The 22,181-nt window shown below is 40.9% G+C and overlaps 1 protein-coding gene across 1 annotated transcript in view; it reads right to left on the reverse strand.

Annotated features, from left to right (window-relative positions):
• The window catches only part of NUP107 (nucleoporin 107), a 264,058-nt gene that overhangs the window by 179,115 nt on the left and 62,762 nt on the right, over nt 1-22,181 (reverse strand). The window contains exons 10-12 of the mRNA XM_053716825.1: nt 15,831-15,919; nt 1,739-1,817; nt 1,549-1,662 (exon numbers count right to left, since the gene is read on the reverse strand). Of these exons, the coding sequence (XP_053572800.1) occupies nt 1,549-1,662; nt 1,739-1,817; nt 15,831-15,919 (282 nt within the window). The remainder of the gene's footprint in view (nt 1-1,548; nt 1,663-1,738; nt 1,818-15,830; nt 15,920-22,181) is intronic.

Here is a 22,181-nt window from a genome sequence, read left to right on the forward strand (position 1 = left end):
AGCATAGGCAAAGAGAATGACTGGGGGGAGGAGTTAGGGGAGGAGCTATATAGCAGCTCTGCTGTGGTGCTCTTTGCCACTTCCTGTTAACAGGAATATATCTCACAAGGATGAAACACGTGGACTCAGTATATCTTGTAAAGGAAAGTGAACCTTTATAGTCTTACGAGGCCAGACATGGTTGAATATGTATGGGGGAATTGACAATACTACTAACCCCATTTAACCCGCTTTACATCACCAGCTTCCCAAAATGTAAGTTTATTTTAATGTACAAACATGATAACTCTTTCCTTATAGCACTGACTTGGTTTGCTATCTGGCACCAACCTCCATTCCTAGTGATTAGTCAGAAGAGTTAGGAGGGAATACTTTTGCACGGTTCACAAGCTCCGCCCCTCGTGGGCGTTACTCAAGTCGGCTCCCGGTCGCCATATCCTGAACAAAAGACAACGGGAGCAAAAGGATAGATCCTACTAAAATGAAAATAAAGATCTCTATCCCAGATAAACCCTGCTGATCCGCTGTTATCACTCACTGAAACACCACTACATAAGCAAATATACATACAAGATGTAATCTCCCGGTCATCAATGTTCTAAGTATGGCCACCGGGAGCAAGCGGGCAGACTGAACAGTTTTTAACAGCTGCACAATGCGATTTACTACAGTGTTTCCTCTGTGTACTAGATGTCGCTCAAAGGATCTTGCACAGATTCTATTCGTTAGCACCCTCATGCTAGAAAGATAACCACTCACACTGTAATCCACATGTCTCAGAGCATACACTCTTGCACAGTTTGTCAATTTAACACATGCTAGTGCCTGCGTCCTCACTGCCAATATGTCCCCAAATAACACTAGGGGAGTCTGAGTCCTAGTTCAATGAGGTCAATTGAAAAATTGATAAAAAGTGCCCAAAATTTTTTCTGAGATCCTCTCCCCCAGAAATAAAGTCAGCACTTAGCTAATTTTCTTCCTGGCAGCAAGGCAGTTCTCAGGTTTAAGAGGTCCTCTCCCTCCCATGGACCTGGAAACAAACGAAAGTCCTGAGTAAAAATCCCTCAGGTTTTCTTGGTAAGGGCAGCAGAATATGGGAGGCGAAGTGAGAATTATGTCCCACAAGTTTCCATTGCACCAAAGCTCTCCTGTAGAGACTGATATGGACTATGACTACACCCTAGAACAAAGCAGCACTCTCTGGAACTACTTTAAATATAATAAAGTCTTGATTGAAGAATCTATACTAACACCTCACTTTACCTCTTCCTCTCACTAACGTAGGCAAAGAGAATGACTGGAGTGGGAGAGAAGGGAGGAGCTATTTATCAGCGTTGCTGTGGTTCTCTTTGCCTCCTCCTGCTGACCAGGAGGTGAATATCCCATTAGTAATTATGATGATCCGTGGACTCGTGTCTTAAAAAAGAAATTCATTTATTCCTGTTTTTTCCCCGAGACACACATTCAAAAGTTAAACACGGATTATCAGATACTTATAACACAGAATGCTTATTTAAACCTAAACTGATATTATTAAATCACATTTACCTCCTCAGTCATCCCAGCTCTAATAAGTGCAAAGAGGTATTTGAGGAGTCTTATATCATCTTCTCGATCCAGATCATCCAAAGGCATTTTCTGCCTAATGGGGGCATCGGGGTCCTAATAAAAATGAACAACTTGTATTATAGCGGACAAGACAATACTAATATCATATTGGCTGTAGGTTTACACTTACCAACTCTGATACCATTGGGCGACCACTTCCTCCCACAGATAAAACATTTCTTTGTTTCAATGAATGAAGAGTATTTTCCCTAAAATCAGTAATAATTTGATAGATTTATTACAAAAAAAAAACAACAACAACAAAAAACAAACAAGTAGGACTATAAATTAATTTCTTATTAATTCATAATTAATTAATACCAAATTATTTAGATAGTATAATTATCCATAACCAATAAGCTTGCATATTTTTTAAAAATGTAAAAGGTATTTTTAACAAATCAGCATAGTCTATTGGTCCAGAAGAAGGTGAGGGTTTGGGTATGTGTGCAAAAAATACAACAAAATAATGACACACACAACTATAAGATTCTTCACTATTAAAGTAATCAAAAGCTGTTACACAACTTAATTAATAAAAGCCATGAAACTGATCAAAATACCACAAAGTTTCAGTACACAACCATATAGCCATTTAGATGATGACAGAAGAAGACGACAAAGATAAATGATGACAGAAGAAGAAGACGACAGAGATAATGATGACAGAAGACTATGACAGAGATAATGATGATAGACAATAGAAGGTAGAAGATAGAAGGTAGAAGACGAAGATATGACAAAGATGATATAATAAAAAAAAGAAGAAGATGATGATGATGATAGAAGAAAGAAAAGCCAACTAAATTTTGCCAGCCGGGTGGTATTATGAAGTAGTGGGGGCAGTACAATACTTTCAATCCAAAGCACACATTAATTGCATAATTTAATAAATGTATTTAAAGATAGTTTGTGCAATAAACACTGAAAATTGTTAATATTAGCCAATTCTTACTTAAAGGGACACACAACTTAAAATTAAACTTTCATGATTCAGATAGAGCATGCGATTTTAAACAACTTTCCACTTTACTTCCATTAACAAAATGTGCACAATCTTTTTATATTTACACTTTTTGAATCACCAGCTCCTACTGAGTTAACAGAATATACATATATGTATTTGTGATTGGCTGATGGCTGTAACATGATACAGGGGTAGTGGAAATAAACATACCTTTTAAATTTGTCAGAATAAAAATCTACTACTCATGAAGTTCAGACTAAGGTCCCGGGGAGAACACTGATAATAAAACACACACAAACTAAAAAACAAAATTTATGCTTACCTGATAAATTTCTTTCTTTCTTGACATGGTGAGTCCACAGATCATCATAAATTACTGTTGGGAATATCACTCCGGGCCAGCAGGAGGAGGCAAAGAGCACCACAGCAGAGCTGTTAAGTATCACTTCTGTGACGTGAGTCAACAAGATCTGAGGGCCTGTTATGGAACATTCTTTGGGCAGGAGGTACATGGGCTTAAGGATACCCAGAGACTGCATGGAAATGTGGAATTTTATATTCTAGACACCCCATGTACTTTCATTACTCTGTCTTATGTCCATGTCACCTTGTATCCATAAATACAGGATGGGTACAGGGTGTGAGTGCCCCTTGTGGGAGCAATTGTGACTCTATAAACCAAGTGGGCATAAAGGACTTAATAGATAATAAGAGCTGTTTTTATATTTTAAGATGTATCTTATTTACATTTCAAATCTGATTGTGTCTCAGGAGTCTGTCTGGGTAAACTGATTGTGTTCCTGTGTGATTATGTTAACTAGACTGCCCAAAATCAGATTGTCTGAATAAACTTTCCTCCCCAGTTAATTAACTTGATATGTTAATCTGTTTTACCCGTGAATAGATAATTGTTAAGAGGTTTGATGTATTGTTCATATGTTTGCTTTATGGTTTAAACATTTCTCTCTGTAACCTAAAGCTCTGGGACTCTGGAATGGCAGGGTGTATAAATATGTGTGCTGCTTTTAAATAAGGTGTTCATTTTGAGTTCAGACCCCTGAGTGTTGCCTCAGTTCTGTTCCCCTCCATAACTTTAGACTGGGGTCAATGGGAGATATCAGGAGCTATTGCTCTGGATAAAGGGATGTCTAGGACAAGGGAAGTGTTCTGACGGAGGTACTCATTCGGGGGACCAGGAGGTCCGTCACAACTTCCCTTCCCACAAACCCGTCATTTGACCGAAGGAAAAGGAGAGAAAATAAATAACACAAGGTGCAGAAGTGCCTGAGGTTTATATAAAAAACAATCCGTCTGAAAACAGGGAGGGCCATGGACTCACCGTGTCAAAAAAGAAATACATTTATCAGGTAAGCATAAATTTTGTTTTCATTCTAATGACACGGTGAGTCCACGGATCATCATCAATTACTGTTGGGAATCAATACACAAGCTAGAGGACACAGATGATACGGGAGGGCAAGACAGGTAACCTAAACAGAAGGCACCACTACTTGCAAAACCTTTCTCCCAAAAGAAACCTCACCCGAGGCAAAAATAACAATTCTATAGAATTTAGAAAAAAGCTCTACAGATGCCTCTTCTTGAAGGCCCAAGAAGAAGACCCTTCCCTAGAGAGGAGAGCTGTAAGTCTCACAGGAAGCTGCTGAGTCCTACAATCAGCACTTCTCAACCAGAGAGAAAGAGGAGTGGCAGAAGCTTTCTGGCCTTTACTCGCATAAGAAAAACAACAAAAAATACAGAGTTCTGACGAGGTCCTTTTAGCTGTAGATAACAATTAAGGCCCCGTTGTGCAACAGGTGTACTTAATTTGAGAAAGATTAGGACAGAGAGAAGGAACAACAATTTCCTGATTAAAATTTCTGTCAAAAAAAACCTTAGGTTAAAATGAAACTTGGTACGAAAAAACGCTTTATCTGCCCGAAATAGGCAATAAGGAGAAAAACATAGTAGAAGAAACACAACTTTCCAAGATAAAACTTAATATCTATGGAACGCATAGGCTCAAACGGAGCCTATTGTAAAACCTTTAAAAACCAAGGTTAAGGCTCCAAGGAGGAACAACTGACTTAAACACAGGTCTAATTCTGACCAGGGCCTGATAAGTATTGTACATCTGGCACTTCCGCCAGACGCATGAGCAGCAGAAACTGACCCTTGAGGGTACTAACAGATAACCACTTCTCAAGGCCTTCCTTGAGAAAAGATAAAATCCTTGGGATCCTGTCTTATAGAATTCTTTCTAGTTAAAGGCTTACTAGCCTGAATCATGGTCTCAATAACCGATTCGGAAAACCCACGCTTAATTATTCATCAACAAACCGTCAGCTTCAGAGATACAAATCTTGGATGAAGGAAGGACCCCTAAGGCAGAAGATCCTTCCCCAGCAGAAAATTCCACGGAGGTATAGGTGACATCTCTACTAGATCCGCCTACCAGATCCTGCAAGACCATGCAGGAACTATTAGAAAAACCAATGCTCTCTCCTACCTGATCTGAACAATGACTCGCGGAAGGAGAATAAACAGAGGAAAGGATATGCCCACCTGAAGTTCCAAGGAACTGCCAGAGCATCTATTAAAAAGGACCTGAGGGTTTCGAGACCTCGAACCGTACTAGAAAACTTGGAGTTCTGACGACGCCATCAGAACCAATTCTGGTAAACCCCATTTGGTTGTTACCTAGAGAGCCCAACCGGATGACCCACTCCCCGGGATGGGAAGTCTGTCTGTTTAGATATCCGCCTCTCAATTGTCCACTCCAGAAATATGAATGGTAGAGACAGACAGAAACTGTTACCTTCATGACAAGGGAAATCAGATTCCACAGAGGCTATGTTGACTGACTAGAACCAGATAAACCGGTCTAAGGAAAGCTGGAGCCAAAGCATCAGAGAATTCTCAACTGCAAATGATGAGGGGGAAAAAAAAAGACTTCTCCCAGTCCTCCCCAGCCCAGCAGGCTGGTGTCCGTGGTCACAAACGTCCAGAAAGGTCTCCAATTTCTGAGACCGAAGTTCCTGATAAAACCACCACAGGGAGAGACTCTTGTCGATTGAACTTCTCTGAGACAATCCAGATACTCCATTCCACAGTCTGAGCATGCACAACTGTAGAACTCTCAAATGATCGAACAAGGGAATGATGTCCATGGAAACTCCCATCAGACCAATAACCACTGTACACTAAGCCACTGATGCCGAACAGTAGACTGAAGATAGAGGCAAAAGGAAGAATTTCCGCCTTTCTGACCTCCGTCAGGTAGATTTTCATTGAAAAGAAACAAATAGTAAACTACACTTGAAGTTGGAACAAGGGAGCTCTATTCCAGCTCCACTTCCATTCGTGAAACGAAGAAGAAAAAACCTCTGAATAAGATTTTGCCTGATCCTGGAACCTCCCGTCCCTGGCCATTTACTGATCCTGTTGAACCACTGGAGGGCTTTGTAGAAAAATGTTGTCTGAACCAATATGACATCCAGGAGGGACGCCACTGCAATTCCCAGAACTGAATCGCTGTCCAGAAAACTAAAAAACCCTGGTAGCAGTGGCAAAGTCATTGGTGAACCACAAACGGAAAATGTTTGGCCAAAAAAGCAAAAAACTAAGAATCTGAGAAGATCCCTTTGAATGGAAACCTGAGGGTATGCATCCTTTAGGTCTAAGGACGTTAAAACTTGCCCCTCTTGCACTAAGGAAGAATGGAGGAAATAGTCTCCATCTTGAAAATAAATTTTCTGCTTAGGAATGACAAGCTGTCACCAGAAACACATTCCAGATGAGAAAAACAGTAGCTTTACCTGGGTTCCAATCCACAACCTACTGCTTCAGAAGTGGTGTAGCTAACCACTACGCCCCATCCTAAACTAGAACTGGAACAATCACTCCCGAGAAGGAGATCCTGAACATATTTCTAGAACGCCTCTTTATTTATCCAGGCTACAGCCAATCTTGAGAGGTGGAACCTGCTCCTGGGAAGAAGGGGTTGAATATCAAAATGTAACCCTGGAAACCTAAATCTACGGCCCCTTAGGAAACTAGGGCATCTCGTATCCAAGCATGAGAAAAACCGAGATATACTGTCCCCCACAGAATCCAATCCTGGCACGGAGGTAAGCCCTTCCTGCTGAATGAGAATTAGCTGCGGGATTCTTTAATTACTTCCCCCTGATCGAGACTGAGTGGGTATCCAAGAGGACTTGAACTGCTCCTGCTTGGAAGACACAGGGGAAGAGCCACAGAATAAAAGATTGGTCTAACAGCCTATCTGTCCTGGATCTCCACATGGAGTCCTCCAGATTGGGATCAGACATGGCGTCACACCCAATGGATGCTGCCCTTGTCCATAAGGCGTTTAACCTTAAAAGAGCATCTATCCTTTTATATGGATCGAAGATCTCTTAACCAGAATAGCAATTTAATAAAAACCACATCAGATTATGTGTGTGATTGCTGAGCAGAAGCTCTGTACTGGATTAGAACCTGTGTCTCCTAGTTCTTACATTAGTAACCTTTAGGCACCGTGCGCAATGATATTTAAAGGAGACGGCTTTTGACAGACAGGAGATGGGAACAAAGGGCTCCTTGCCCATACCTGAGAAAAACATAATTTATGTAAGAACTTACCTGATAAATTCATTTCTTTCATATTAGCAAGAGTCCATGAGCTAGTGACGTATGGGATATACATTCCTACCAGGAGGGGCAAAGTTTCCCAAACCTCAAAATGCCTATAAATACACCCCTCACCACACCCACAAATCAGTTTAACGAATAGCCAAGAAGTGGGGTGATAAGAAAAAAGTGCGAAAGCATATAAAATAAGGAATTGGAATAATTGTGCTTTATACAAAAAAATCATAACCACCACAAAAAAAGGGTGGGCCTCATGGACTCTTGCTAATATGAAAGAAATGAATTTATCAGGTAAGTTCTTACATAAATTATGTTTTCTTTCATGTAATTAGCAAGAGTCCATGAGCTAGTGACGTATGGGATAATGAATACCCAAGATGTGGATCTTCCACGCAAGAGTCACTAGAGAGGGAGGGATAAAATAAAGACAGCCAATTCCGCTGAAAAATAATCCACACCCAAAACAAAGTTTAAATCAAATAATGAAAAAAACTGAAAATATAAGCAGAAGAATCAAACTGAAACAGCTGCCTGAAGTACTTTTCTACCAAAAACTTATTCAGAAGAAGAAAACACATCAAAATGGTAGAATTTAGTAAAAGTATGCAAAGAAGACCAAGTTGCTGCTTTGCAAATCTGATCAACCGAAGCTTCATTCTTAAATGCCCAGGAAGTAGAGACTGACCTAGTCAAATGAGCTGTAATCCTTTGAGGCGGAGATCTACCCGACTCAACATAAGCATGATGAATCAAAGACTTTAACCAAGATGCCAAGGAAATGGCAGAGGACTTCTGACCTTTCCTAGAACCAGAAAAGATAACAAATAGACTAGAAGTCTTTCTGAAATCTTTAGTAGCTTCAACATAATATTTTAAAGCTCTAACTACATCCTAAGAATGCAACGATCTTTCCTTAGAATTCTTAGGATTAGGACACAATGAAGGAACCACAATTTCTCTACTAATGTTGTTAGAATTCACAACCTTAGGTAAAAATTTAAATGAAGTTCGCAACACCGCCTTATCCTGATGAAAAATCAGAAAAGGAGACTCACAAGAAAGAGCAGATAATTCAGAAACTCTTCTAGCAGAAGAGATGGCCAAAAGAAACAAAAAACTTTCCAAGAAAGTAATTTAATATCCAGCGAATGCATAGGTTCAAACGGAGGAGCTTGAAGAGCCCCCAGAACCAAATTCAAACTCCAAGGAGGAGAAATTGACTTAATAACAGGTTTTATACGAACCAAAGCCTGTACAAAACAATGAATATCAGGAAGACTAGCAATCTTTCTGTGAAAAAGAACAGAAAGAGCAGAGATTTGTCCTTTCAAGGAACTTGCAGACAAACCTTTATCCAAACCATCCTGAAGAAACTGTAAAATTCTAGGAATTCTAAAAGAATGCCAAGAAAAATGATGAGAAGAACACCAAGAAATGTAAGTCTTCCAGACTCGATAATATATCTTCCTAGATACAGATTTACGAGCCTGTAACATAGTATTAATTACGGAGTCAGAGAAACCTCTATGACTGAGAATCAAGCGTTCAATCTCCATACCTTCAAATTTAAGGATTTGAGATCCTGATGGAAAAAAGGACCTTGCAATAGAAGGTCTGGTCTTAACGGAAGAGTCCACGGTTGGCAAGTAGCCATCCGGACAAGATCCGCATACCAAAACCTGTGAGGCCATGCTGGAGCCACAGCAGAACAAACGAACGCTCCTTTAGAATCTTGGAAATCACTCTTGGAAGAAGAACTAGAGGCGGAAAGATATAGGCAGGATGATACTTCCAAGGAAGTGACAATGCATCCACTGCTTCCGCCTGAGAATCCCTGGATCTGGACAGATACCTGGGAAGCTTCTTGTTTAGATGAGAAGCCATCAGATCTATTTCTGGAAATCCCCACATTTGAACAATCTGAAGAAATACCTCTGGGTGAAGAGACCATTCGCCCGGATGTAACGTTTGGTGACTGAGGTAATCCGCTTCCCAATTGTCAATACCTGGGATATGAACCGCAGAAATTAGACAGGAGCTGGATTCCGCCCATACCAGTATTCGAGATACTTCTTTTATAGCCAGAGGACTGTGAGTCCCTCCTTGATGATTGACATATGCCACGGTTGTGACATTGTCCGTCTGAAAACAAATGAACGACTCTCTTCAGAAGAGGCCACGACTGAAGAGCTCTGAAAATTGCACGGAGTTCCAAAATGTTGATTGGTAATCTCGCCTCCTGAGATTCCCAAACCCCTTGTGCTGTCAGAGACCCCCAAACAGCTCCCCAACCTGTCAGACTTGCATCTGTTGAGATCACAGTCCAGGTCGGAAGAACAAAAGAAGCCCCCTGAACTAAACGATGGTGGTCTGTCCACCACGTCAGAGAGTGTTGTACAATCGGTTTTAAAGATGTTAATTGAGATATCTTTGTATAATCCCTGCACCACTGGTTCAGCATACAGAGCTGAAGAGGTCGCATGTGAAAACGAGCAAAGGGGATCGCGTCCGATGCAGCAGTCATAAGACCTAGAATTTCCATGCATAAGGCTACCGAAGGGAATGATTGAGACTGAAGGTTTCGATAAGCTGAAACCAATTTCAGACGTCTCTTGTCCGTCAGAGACAGAGTCATGGACACTGAATCTATCTGGAAACCTAAAAAGGTTACCCTTGTCTGAGGAATCAACAAACTCTTTGGTAAATTGATCCTCCAACCATGTTCTTGAAGAAACGATACAAGTCGATTCGTATGAGATTCTGCTAAATGTGAAGACTGAGCAAGTACCAAGATATCGTTCAAATAAGGAAATACCACAATACCCTGTTCTCTGATTACAGATAGAAGGGCACCGAGAACCTTTGTAAAAATCCTTGGAGCTGTTGCTAGGCCAAACGGCAGAGCCACAAACTGGTAATGGAATCTCAGAAACGGATAGTGATCTGGATGAATCGGAATATGCAGATATGCATCTTGTAAATCTATTGTGGACATATAATGCCCTTGCTGAACAAAAGGCAGAATAGTCCTTATAGTTACCATTTTGAATGTTGGTATCCTTACATAACGATTCAATATTTTTAAATCCAAAACTGGCCTGAAGGAATTCTCCTTCTTTGGTACAATGAAGAGATTTGAGTAAAACCCCAGCCCCTGTTCCAGAACTGGAACTGGCATAATTACTCCAGCCAACTCTAGATCTGAAACACATTTCAGAAATGCTTGAGCCTTCACTGGATTTATTGGGACACGGGAAAGAAAAAATCTTCTTGCAGGAGGCCTTATCTTGAAGCCTATTCTGTACCCTTGTGAAACAATGTTCTGGATCCAAAGATTGTGAATCGAATTGATCCAAATTTCTTTGAAAAATCGCAATCTGCCCCCTACCAGCTGGGCTGGAATGAGGGCCGCACCTTCATGTGGACTTGGGAGCTGGCTTTGGCTTTCTAAAAGGCTTGGATTTATTCCAGACTGGAGATGGTTTCCAAACTGATACCGCTCCTGTAGGGGAAGGATCAGGCTTTTGATCTTTATTGTGACGAAAGGAACGAAAACGATTAGCAGACCTAAATTTACCTTTAGATTTTTTATCCTGTGGTAAAAAAGTTCCTTTCCCCCCAGTAACAGTTGAAATAATAGAATCCAATTGTGAACCAAACAATTTATTACCCTGGAAAGAAAGGGAAAGCAAAGTTGACTTAGAAGACATATCAGCATTCCAAGTTTTAAGCCATAAAGCTCTTCTAGCTAAAATAACTAAAGACATATACCTGACATCAACCCTAATGATATCAAAGATGGCATCACAAATAAAGTTATTAGCATGTTGAAGAAGATTAACAATGCTATGAGTATTATGATCTGTTACTTGTTGTGCTAAAGCTTCCAACCAGAAAGTTGAGGCTGCAGCAACATCCGCCAAAGATATAGCAGGTCTAAGAAGATAACCTGAACATAAATAAGCTTTTCTTAGAAAGGATTCAATTTTCCTATCTAAAGGATCCTTAAAGGAAGTACTATCTGCCGTAGGAATAGTAGTACGTTTAGCAAGAGTAGAGATAGCCCCATCAACCTTAGGGATTTTGTCCCAAAACTCTAATCTGTCAGATGGCACAGGATATAATTGCTTAAACCGTTTAGAAGGAGTAAAAGAATTACCCAAATTATTCCATTCCCTAGAAATTACTTCAGAAATAGCATCAGGGACGGGAAAAACCTCTGGAATAACTACAGGAGGTTAAAAAACCGTATTCAAACGTTTAGACTTAGTATCAAGAGGACCAGATTCCTCTATTTCTAATGCAATTAAGACTTCTTTAAGTAAAGAACGAATAAATTCCATTTTAAATAAATATGAAGATTTATCAGTATCAACCTCTGAAACAGAATCCTCTGAACCAGAGGAATCAGAATCAGAATGATGATGTTCATTTAAAAATTCATCTGAAAAATGAGAAGTTTTAAAAGACCTTTTACGTTTACTAGAAGGAGGAATAACAGACATAGCCCTCTTAATAGATTTAGAAACAAAATCTCTTATGTTAACAGGAACACCCTGAATATTAGATGTTGATGGAACAGCAACAGGTAATGGAACATTACTAAAGGAAATATTATCTGCATTAACAAGTTTGTCATGACATTCATTACAAACAACAGCCGGAGGAACAGATACCACAAGTTTACAACAAATACACTTAACTTTGGTAGATCCAGCATCAGGCAGCAATTTTCCAGAAGTATCTTCTGATTCAGGGTCAATCTGAGACATCTTGCAATATGTAATAGAAAAAACAACATATAAAGCAAAATTGATCAAATTCCTTAAAAGACAGTTTCAGGAATGGGAAAAAATGCCAATGAACAAGCTTCTAGCAACCAGAAGCAAATAAACAATGAGACTTAAATAATGTGGAGACAATAATGACGCCCATATTTTTTAGCGCCAAAAAAAGACGCCCACATTATTTGGCGCCTAAGTGCTTTAAGAGCCAAAAATGACGCCACATCCGGTAACGCCGACATTTTTGGCGCAAAAACGTCAAAAAAATGACGCAACTTCCGGCGACAAGTATGACGCCGGAAATGACAAAGAAAATGTTTGCGCCAAAAAAGTCCGCGCCAAGAATGACGCAATAAAATGAAGCATTTTCAGCCCCCGCGATCCTAACAGCCCACAGGAAAAAAAGTCAAATTTTAAGGTAAGAAAAATTGATTATTTCAAATGCATTATCCCAAATAATGAAACTGACTGTCTGAAATAAGGAATGTTGAACATCCTGAATCAAGGCAAATAAATGTTTAAACACATATATTTAGAACTTTTATATAAAGTGCCCAACCATAGCTTAGAGTGTCACAAAAATAAGACTTACTTACCCCAGGACACTCATCTACATGTAGTAGAAAGCCAAACCAGTACTGAAACGAGAATCAGTAGAGGTAATGGTATATATAAGAGTATATCGTCGATCTGAAAAGGGAGGTAAGAGATGAATCTCTACGACCGATAACAGAGAACCTATGAAATAGACCCCGTAGAAGGAGATCATTGAATTCAAATAGGCAATACTCTCTTCACATCCCTCTGACATTCACTGCACACTGAGAGGAAAACCGGGCTCCAGCCTGCTGCGAAGCGCATATCAACGTAGAATCTAGCACAAACTTACTTTACCACCTCCATGGGAGGCAAAGTTTGTAAAACTGATTTGTGGGTGTGGTGAGGGGTGTATTTATAGGCATTTTGAGGTTTGGGAAACTTTGCCCCTCCTGGTAGGAATGTATATCCCATACGTCACTAGCTCATGGACTCTTGCTAATTACATGAAAGAAATTCTCCTAGCATGGTACGATAACAGGATTTTTTTTTACAGACGAATCCTAGTATGTATAAAAGTAATTAGAATCTAGAGGATTGACAACGACAGGGAGTCGAAGTCTATCAGGTGGACAGCCTCACCTAAATAATACCCAAAGGTATTCAGGCTTAAATCTGAAAGGAACTACTACAGCATCAGATGAAGGAATTAAACTGTCCGAATCGGAGATTTAACCCTTGGATGCTACCGACTAACTCCCTTATCAGACTATAAGGAGGGCAATAAGTGTAGCAAACGGAGAAGAAACCTAACTGATTCATTAACTGTCCTCTTGCAATTTCCCTTTAAGATAGGAAAAGCAGATAATGCCACAGATACTAGAAGACACCTGGGCAGACCATTCTGCAAGCAAATAACTCCTCCAGGAGATTGAGAGGAACAGCAGGGCACAGCATTAGACGCCATAAAAAGGCTTGGGACGTTTGAAGAGAAAGCTGTGGCAAAGCCCAAACAGCATCATCCGGGAGACATGAGGCTAAAAGAATTATTTTAGAACTAAGATTACACATATATATATATATATATATATATATATATATATATATATTTAGGAACAGATCTCTATTTCATTCCTTAGCAAAAGAGAATTATTCATTGGGATTATGGTAATATTTCCTTAAGTGAAGGAAATCTAACCTAAACAAGGTATATAAATGTGTAATTTATGAAACTAGCATACATTCTGCCCAATCCCAATGCAGGAGTAAGCATTTCAACATTTGGATCTTTATTTACATGGATTGGAAATAAAAAACATGAATATTCCCCAAACCCTGATAAAATACCAGTAAGACTCCGTAAACATAAGTCTAACAAGCCCTACAGAGGATTATGTGCAATTTATCTCTATACAATCCTTGCCGATTTTAAAAACTACAGAGGTAGAATCTGATAAAGGAAACTACGATATTTGCTAGGCTCTGTCTCACTGTACTATCTTTCTAAGTCCTCAGAGCCGTTCAGGACAGAAAAACCACTCCGTTCTCGGTTGGAGAACGAGAAGGAGTTAACGCAACTGAATTCACAGTCCAAGATGGCGCTTCTCTGTACTGAAAAGGAGGAGGTGGGGGCACGAAAACGGCATGGAGATGAAGTGCGCAAACATCGCGCTTCATCCTGCTGCACCAAAACACTGAACTACAGTCTTGATTTGTGCATTAGTTAATAAATGGTACATAGAGCATCGCTCCACTCTAAGAATACCTCAAAACTCAGAGTAAGTTGTGCCTTTCGTATCCTCAAAGAGAAAACATAATGAGTGCTCAGTCCCTGTTAAGACACCCTCACAGCTATGCCGCCCCTAAGAATTGGCGCCATATTGATTACTCCCCTGACCTAGTCCTTTTAGATCATTCAGTCATTAAAAAGGGAGGCTGTATAAAATTAAAAGAACTAAAAATGAGATCTTAGCCCCAAATAGGTTAACTCCTTCCTCTGCTATGAAGGGGATTAACCCTTAAGTCTCCAAGTCTCATGACTAATGTGCCTGCATACTGCTCTAAGCATCCGTAAGGATTTGTCCCACTAAAAGCAGAGGGTCATTAACCCCTTCAGTGCCAGCCTTCTAGCCCCAGAAGAACAAAGACACTTACCTGCATTTTAGACATCCGGCAGTAGGAAGACTCAAAAAGTATAAGAGGAGGCCGCTCCTCACAGAGACCTGTGTAAAAAAGAAAGACAGAGTAAACCTAATCAGGCTTTCTATACCAGGGCAGCAACATGTTAGGAAAACGCAGCAAAGCACACTTTACAAGTTCCTAACTGCTCTAAAGATACCACAGCCCTGGTGGAGACTAACGTGTAGTACAGCTATACCCAGATTGTGATGGAAGATCAGAGCAATCCTGCCCTGTCTTCAAAATAAAAAAAAATCTTTATTGAAGAAATTCATCAGGACACCTAATTACTTCACCTCCTCCTTGGACTAGAGGCAAAGAGAATGACTGGGGTTTGTGGGAAGGGAATCTGTTGTGGTGCTCTTTGCCTCCTCCTGCTGGCCAGGAGTGATTTTCCCAATAGTAATCGATGATGATCCGTGGACTCACCGTGTCATTAGAAAGAAACACCACTTATCCTCTTGTGCTACTGGAAATTTTAAAGGGACATTATACACTAGATTTTTTTTTGCATAAATGTTTTAATGATGATCCATTTATATATTCCATCTGGGGTGTTTTTGTAACAATGTATAATTTTGCTTATTTTTTAAAAACATTGTGCTGATTTTCAGACTCCTATCCAAGCCCCGAAGTATCAGATGTAGACCCAGGTCTACAGGTTCCTGCTGATATTGTTTGTGTAATCTGTCTTTTCATATGCAGGGAAGGGGGGGGGGGTATATTTTTTCTGCTTTCCCAGACCCTTTCACTGGGTGTCCCAGCCTAGCCTCATAAACAGTGCTAAATTGCAAGTTTCTAAAAGCTTTTAAAAAGGTTTTATACTTGATTTTTAGATCAGTATCTGTGTGTATTCTTTATAGTAGTGTCTAAAGAGCATGCAATTTTTTGTCTATTACATGCAGTTAAATGAAAATTGGTGTACACTACCCTTTAAGTAGTTTGTGAGGACAGCTAACAGGTAAACAGAAGGAAATTCAACCTTTAGCATAATGTATTTCGATCTTTACATTCAGGTTACAAACTTGTATAGTGGCACTGAAGAGAGTGTTGTTCTTACATTCAGACAACATTCCTAATTAACAGGTGAATTCATAACTTACCAGTAAACAGATTTGGCATAAAACTCAATATTATCCGAGAAGTCGCCCACCTCATCCTTAGCTATGCTTTCCAGCCAGTCGACAACCAGCTATAAAATAAATGTAGGAAAAGAATTTACACACAAATCTCAATCTAATTCTAGAAAGAATTCTCATTAACAGTCTACCGTCAGATCAACTTTATACTGTTACAATACAAACCTTTCAAGGGGATTGACAACTAGGAGTCATTTTGTGAAGAAAAAATAAAAAGGATAATAGAAAGACTGTGTGGAATAAGTAGGTTTTGAGAATAGTTATTCTATTTTTGATTATATATACAGTTGTGCTCATAAGTTTACAAACCCTGGAAGAATTTATGATTTCTTGGCCATTTTTCAGAGAATATGAATGATAACACAAAAACTTTTCTTTCACTCATGGTTAGTGTTTGGCTGAAGCCATTTATTATCAATCAACTGTGTTTACTCTTTTTAAATCATAATGACAACAGAAACTACCCTGATCAAAAGTTTACATACCTTGGTGATTTTGGCCTGATAACATGCACACAAGTTGACACAAAGGGGTTCGAATGGCTATTAAATGTAACCATCCTCACCTGTGATCTGTTTTCTTGTAATAAGTTTGTGTGTGTATAAAAGGTCAATGAGTTTCTGGACTCCTGACAGACCCTTGCATCTTTAATCCAGTGCTGCACTGACTATTCTGGATTCTGAGTCATGGGGAAAGCAAAAACAGAATTTATGTTTACCTGATAAATTACTTTCTCCAACGGTGTGTCCGGTCCACGGCGTCATCCTTACTTGTGGGATATTCTCTTCCCCAACAGGAAATGGCAAAGAGCCCAGCAAAGCTGGTCACATGATCCCTCCTAGGCTCCGCCTACCCCAGTCATTCGACCGACGTTAAGGAGGAATATTTGCATAGGAGAAACCATATGGTACCGTGGTGACTGTAGTTAAAGAAAATAAATTATCAGACCTGATTAAAAAAACCAGGGCGGGCCGTGGACCGGACACACCGTTGGAGAAAGTAATTTATCAGGTAAACATAAATTCTGTTTTCTCCAACATAGGTGTGTCCGGTCCACGGCGTCATCCTTACTTGTGGGAACCAATACCAAAGCTTTAGGACACGGATGAAGGGAGGGAGCAAATCAGGTCACCTAAATGGAAGGCACCACGGCTTGCAAAACCTTTCTCCCAAAAATAGCCTCAGAAGAAGCAAAAGTATCAAATTTGTAAAATTTAGAAAAAGTGTGCAGTGAAGACCAAGTCGCTGCCTTACATATCTGATCAACAGAAGCCTCGTTCTTGAAGGCCCATGAGGAAGCCACAGCCCTAGTGGAGTGAGCTGTGATTCTTTCAGGAGGCTGCCGTCCGGCAGTCTCATAAGCCAATCGGATAATGCTTTTAATCCAGAAGGAGAGAGAGGTAGAAGTTGCTTTTTGACCTCTCCGTTTACCAGAATAAACAACAAACAAAGACAAAGTTTGTCTGAAATCCTTAGTAGCTGCTAAGTAAAATTTGAGAGCACGAACTACATCCAAGTTGTGCAACAAACGTTCCTTCTTTGAAACTGGATTAGGACACAAAGAAGGCACAACTATCTCCTGGTTAATGTTTTTGTTAGAAACAACTTTTGGAAGAAAACCAGGTTTAGTACGCAAAACCACCTTATCTGCATGGAACACCAGATAAGGAGAAGAACACTGCAGAGCAGATAATTCTGAAACTCTTCTAGCAGAAGAAATTGCAACCAAAAACAAAACTTTCCAAGATAATAACTTAATATCAACGGAATGTAAGGGTTCAAACGGAACCCCCTGAAGAACTGAAAGAACTAGGTTGAGACTCCAAGGAGGAGTCAAAATTTTGTAAACAGGCTTGATTCTAACCAGAGCCTGAACAAAGGCTAGAACATCTGGCACAGCTGCCAGCTTTTTGTGAAGTAACACAGACAAGGCAGAAATCTGTCCCATCAAGGAACTTGCAGATAATCCTTTTTCCAATCCTTCTCGAAGGAAGGATAGACTCTTAGGAATCTTAACCTTGTCCCAAGGGAATCCTGCAGATTCACACCAACAGATATACCAAATTATGTGGTAATTTTTCTGGTTACAGGCTTTCAGGCCTGAACAAGAGTATTAATAACAGAATCTGAGAACCCTCGCTTTGATAAGATCAAGCGTTCAATCTCCAAGCAGTCAGCTGGAGTGGGTCGAACGGACCTAGAACAAGAAGGTCTCTCAAAGGTAGCTTCCATGGTGGAGCCGATGACATATTCACCAGATCTGCATACCAAGTCCTGCGTGGCCACGCAGGAGCTATCAAAATCACCGACGCCCTCTCCTGATTGATCCTGGCTACCAGCCTGGGGATGAGAGGAAACGGCGGGAACACATAAGCTAGTTTGAAGGTCCAAGGTGCTACTAGTGCATCCACTAGAGCCGCCTTGGGATCCCTGGATCTGTACCCGTAGTAAGGAACTCTGAAGTTCTGACGAGAGGCCATCAGATCCATGCCTGGAATGCCCCACGGTTGAGTGACTTGGGCAAAGATTTCCGGATGGAGTTCCCACTCCCCCGGATGCAATGTCTGACGACTCAGAAAATCCGCTTCCCAATTTTCCACTCCTGGGATGTGGATAGCAGACAGGTGGCAGGAGTGAGACTCCGCCCATAGAATGATTTTGGTCACTTCTTCCATCGCTAGGGAACTCCTTGTTCCCCCCTGATGGTCGATGTATGAACTTGGCCCTCGCTAGCTGAGGCCAAGCTTTGAGAGCATTGAATATCGCTCTCAGTTCCAGAATATTTATCGGTAGAAGAGATTCTACCCGAGACCAAAGACCCTGAGCTTTCAGGGATCCCCAGACCGCGCCCCAGCCCATCAGACTGGCGTCGGTCGTGACAATGACCCACTCTGGTCTGCGGAAGGTCATCCCTTGTGACAGGTTGTCCAGGGACAGCCACCAACGGAATGAGTCTCTGGTCCTCTGATTTACTTGTATCTTCGGAGACAAGTCTGAATAGTCCCCATTCCACTGACTGAGCATGAACAGTTGTAATGGTCTTAGATGAATGCGCACAAAAGGAACTATGTCCATTGCCGCTACCATCAAACCTATCACTTCCATGCACTGCGCTATGGAAGGAAGAGGAACGGAATGAAGTATCCGACAAGAGTCTAGAAGTTTTGTTTTTCTGGCTTCTGTCAGAAAAATCCTCATTTCAAAAGGAGTCTATTATAGTTCCCAAGAAGGGAACCCTCGTTGACGGAGATAGAGAACTCTTTTCCACGTTCACTTTCCATCCGTGAGATCTGAGAAAGGCCAGGACAATGTCCGTGTGAGCCTTTACTTGAGGAAGGGACGACGCTCGAATCAGAATGTCGTCCAAGTAAGGTACTACAGCAATGCCCCTTGGTCTTAGCACCGCCAGAAGGGACCCTAGTACCTATGAGAAAATCCTAGGAGCAGTGGCTAATCCGAAAGAAAACGCCACGAACTGGAAATGCTTGTCCAGGAATGCAAACCTTAGGAACCGATGATGTTCCTTGTGGATAGGAATATGTAGATACGCATCCTTGAAATCCACCTTGGTCATGAATTGACCTTCCTGGATGGAAGGAAGAAGTGTTCGAATGGTTTCCATCTTGAACGATGGAACCTTGAGAAACTTGTTCAAGATCTTGAGATCTAAGATTGGTCTGAACGTTCCCTCTTTTTTGGGAACTATGAACAGATTGGAGTAGAACCCCATCCCTTGTTCTCCTAATGGAACAGGATGAATCACTCCCATTTTTAGCAGGTCTTCTACCCAATGTAAGAATGCCTGTCTTCTTATGTGGTCTGAAGACAACTGAGACCTGTGGAACCTCCCCCTTGGAGGAAGCCCCTTGAACTCCAGAGAATAACCTTGGGAGACTATTTCTAGCGCCCAAGGATCCAGAACATCTCTTGCCCAAGCCTGAGCGAAGAGAGATAGTCTGCCCCCCACCAGATCCGGTCCCGGATCGGGGGCCCGCATTTCATGCTGTCTTGGTAGCAGTGGCAGGTTTCCTGGCCTGCTTTCCTTTGTTCCAGCCTTGCATAGGTCTCCAGGCTGGATTGGCTTGAGAAGTATTACCTTCCTGCTTAGAGGACGTAGCCCTTGGGGCTGATCCGTTTCTGCGAAAGGGACGAAACTTAGGTTTATTTTTGGTCTTGAAAAGACCTATCCTGAGGAAGGGCGTGGCCCTTGCCCCCAGTGATATCAGAGATAATCTCTTTCAAGTCAGGGCCAAAGAGTGTTTTCCCCTTGAAAGGAATGTCAAGCAATTTGTTCTTGGAAGACGCATCCGCTGCCCAAGATTTTAACCAAAGCGCTCTGCGCCACAATAGCAAACCCAGAATTTTTTCGCCGCTAACCTAGCCAATTGCAAGGTGGCGTCTAGGGTGAAAGAATTAGCCAATTTAAGAGCACGAATTCTGTCCATAATCTCCTCATAAGAAGAAGAATTACTAATAATCGCCTTTCCTAGCTCATCAAACTAGAAACACGCGGCTGCAGTGACAGGGACAATGCATGCAATTGGTTGTAGAAGGGAACCTTGCTGAACAAACATCTTTAGCAGACCTTCTAATTTTTTATCCATAGGATCTTGGAAAGCACAACTATCTTCTATGGGTATAGTGGCGCGCTTGTGTAGAGTAGAAACCGCCCCCTCGACCTTGGGGACTGTCTGCCATCAGTCCTTTCTGGGGTCGACTATAGGAAAACAATTTTATAAATATGGGGGGAGGTACTAAAGGTATACCGGGCCTGTCCCATTCTTTACTAACAATGTACGCCACCCGCTTGGATATAGGAAAAGCTTCGGGGGGCCCCGGGGCCTCTAAGAACTTTTCCATTTTACATAGTGGTTCTGGAATGACCAGATAATCACAATCATCCAAATTGGATAACACCTCCTTAAGCAGAGCGCGGAGATGTTCCAACTTAAATTTAAAAGTAATCACATCAGGTTCAGCTTGTTGAGAAATGTTTCCTGAATCTGAAATTTCTCCCTCAGACAAAACCTCCCTGGCCCCCTCAGACTGGTGTAGGGGCCCTTCAGAAACCATATCATCAGCGTTCTCATGCTCTACAGAATTTTCTAAAACAGAGCAGTCGCGCTTTCGCTGATAAGTGGGCATATTGGCTAAAATGTTTTTGATAGAATTATCCATTACAGCCGTTAAATGTTGCATAGTAAGGAGTATTGGCGCACTAGATGTACTAGGGGCCTCCTGTATGGGCAAGACTGGTGTAGACGAAGGAGGGGATGATGCAGTACCATGCTTACTCCCCTCACTTGAGGAATCATCTTGGGCATCATTTTTACTAAATTTTTTTATGACATAAAATACATATAGTTAAATGAGAAGGAACCTTGGTTTCCCCACAGTCAGAACACAATCTATCTGGTAGTTCAGACATGTTAAACAGGCATAAACTTGATAACAAAGCACAAAAAACGTTTTAAAATAAAACCGTTACTGTCACTTTAAATTTTAAACTAAACACACTTTATTACTGCAATTGCGAAAAAGTATGAAGGAATTGTTCAAAATTCACCAAAATTTCACCACAGTGTCTTAAAGCCTTAAAAGTATTGCACACCAAATTTGGAAGCTTTAACCCTTAAAATAACGGAACCGGAGCCGTTTTTATATTTAACCCCTTTACAGTCCCTGGAATCTGCTTTGCTGAGACCCAACCAAGCCCAAAGGGGAATACGATACCAAATGATGCCTTCAGAAAGACTTTTCTATGTATCAGAGCTCCACACACATGCAGCTGCATGCCATGCTGTCCTCAAAAACAAGTGCGCCATACCGGCGCGAAAATGAGGCTCTGACTATGATTAGGGAAAGCCCCTAAAGAATAAGGTGTCTAAAACAGTGCCTGCCGATATAATCATATCAAAATACCCAGAATAAATGATTCCTCAAGGCTAAATATGTGTTAATAATGAATCGATTTAGCCCAGAAAAAGTCTACAGTCTTAATAAGCCCTTGTGAAGCCCTTATTTACAATCTTAATAAACATGGCTTACCGGATCCCATAGGGAAAATGACAGCTTCCAGCATTACATCGTCTTGTTAGAATGTGTCATACCTCAAGCAGTAAGAAACTGCACACTGTTCCCCCAACTGAAGTTAATTGCTCTCAACAGTCCTGTGTGGAACAGCCATGGATTTTAGTTACGGTGCTAAAATCATTTTCCTCATACAAACAGAAATCTTCATCTCTTTTCTGTTTCTGAGTAAATGGTACATACCAGCACTATTTTAAAATAACAAACTCTTGATTGAATAATAAA

Source organism: Bombina bombina, chromosome 6 (genome assembly GCF_027579735.1).
Source record: "Bombina bombina isolate aBomBom1 chromosome 6, aBomBom1.pri, whole genome shotgun sequence".
NCBI lineage: Eukaryota > Metazoa > Chordata > Amphibia > Anura > Bombinatoridae > Bombina > Bombina bombina.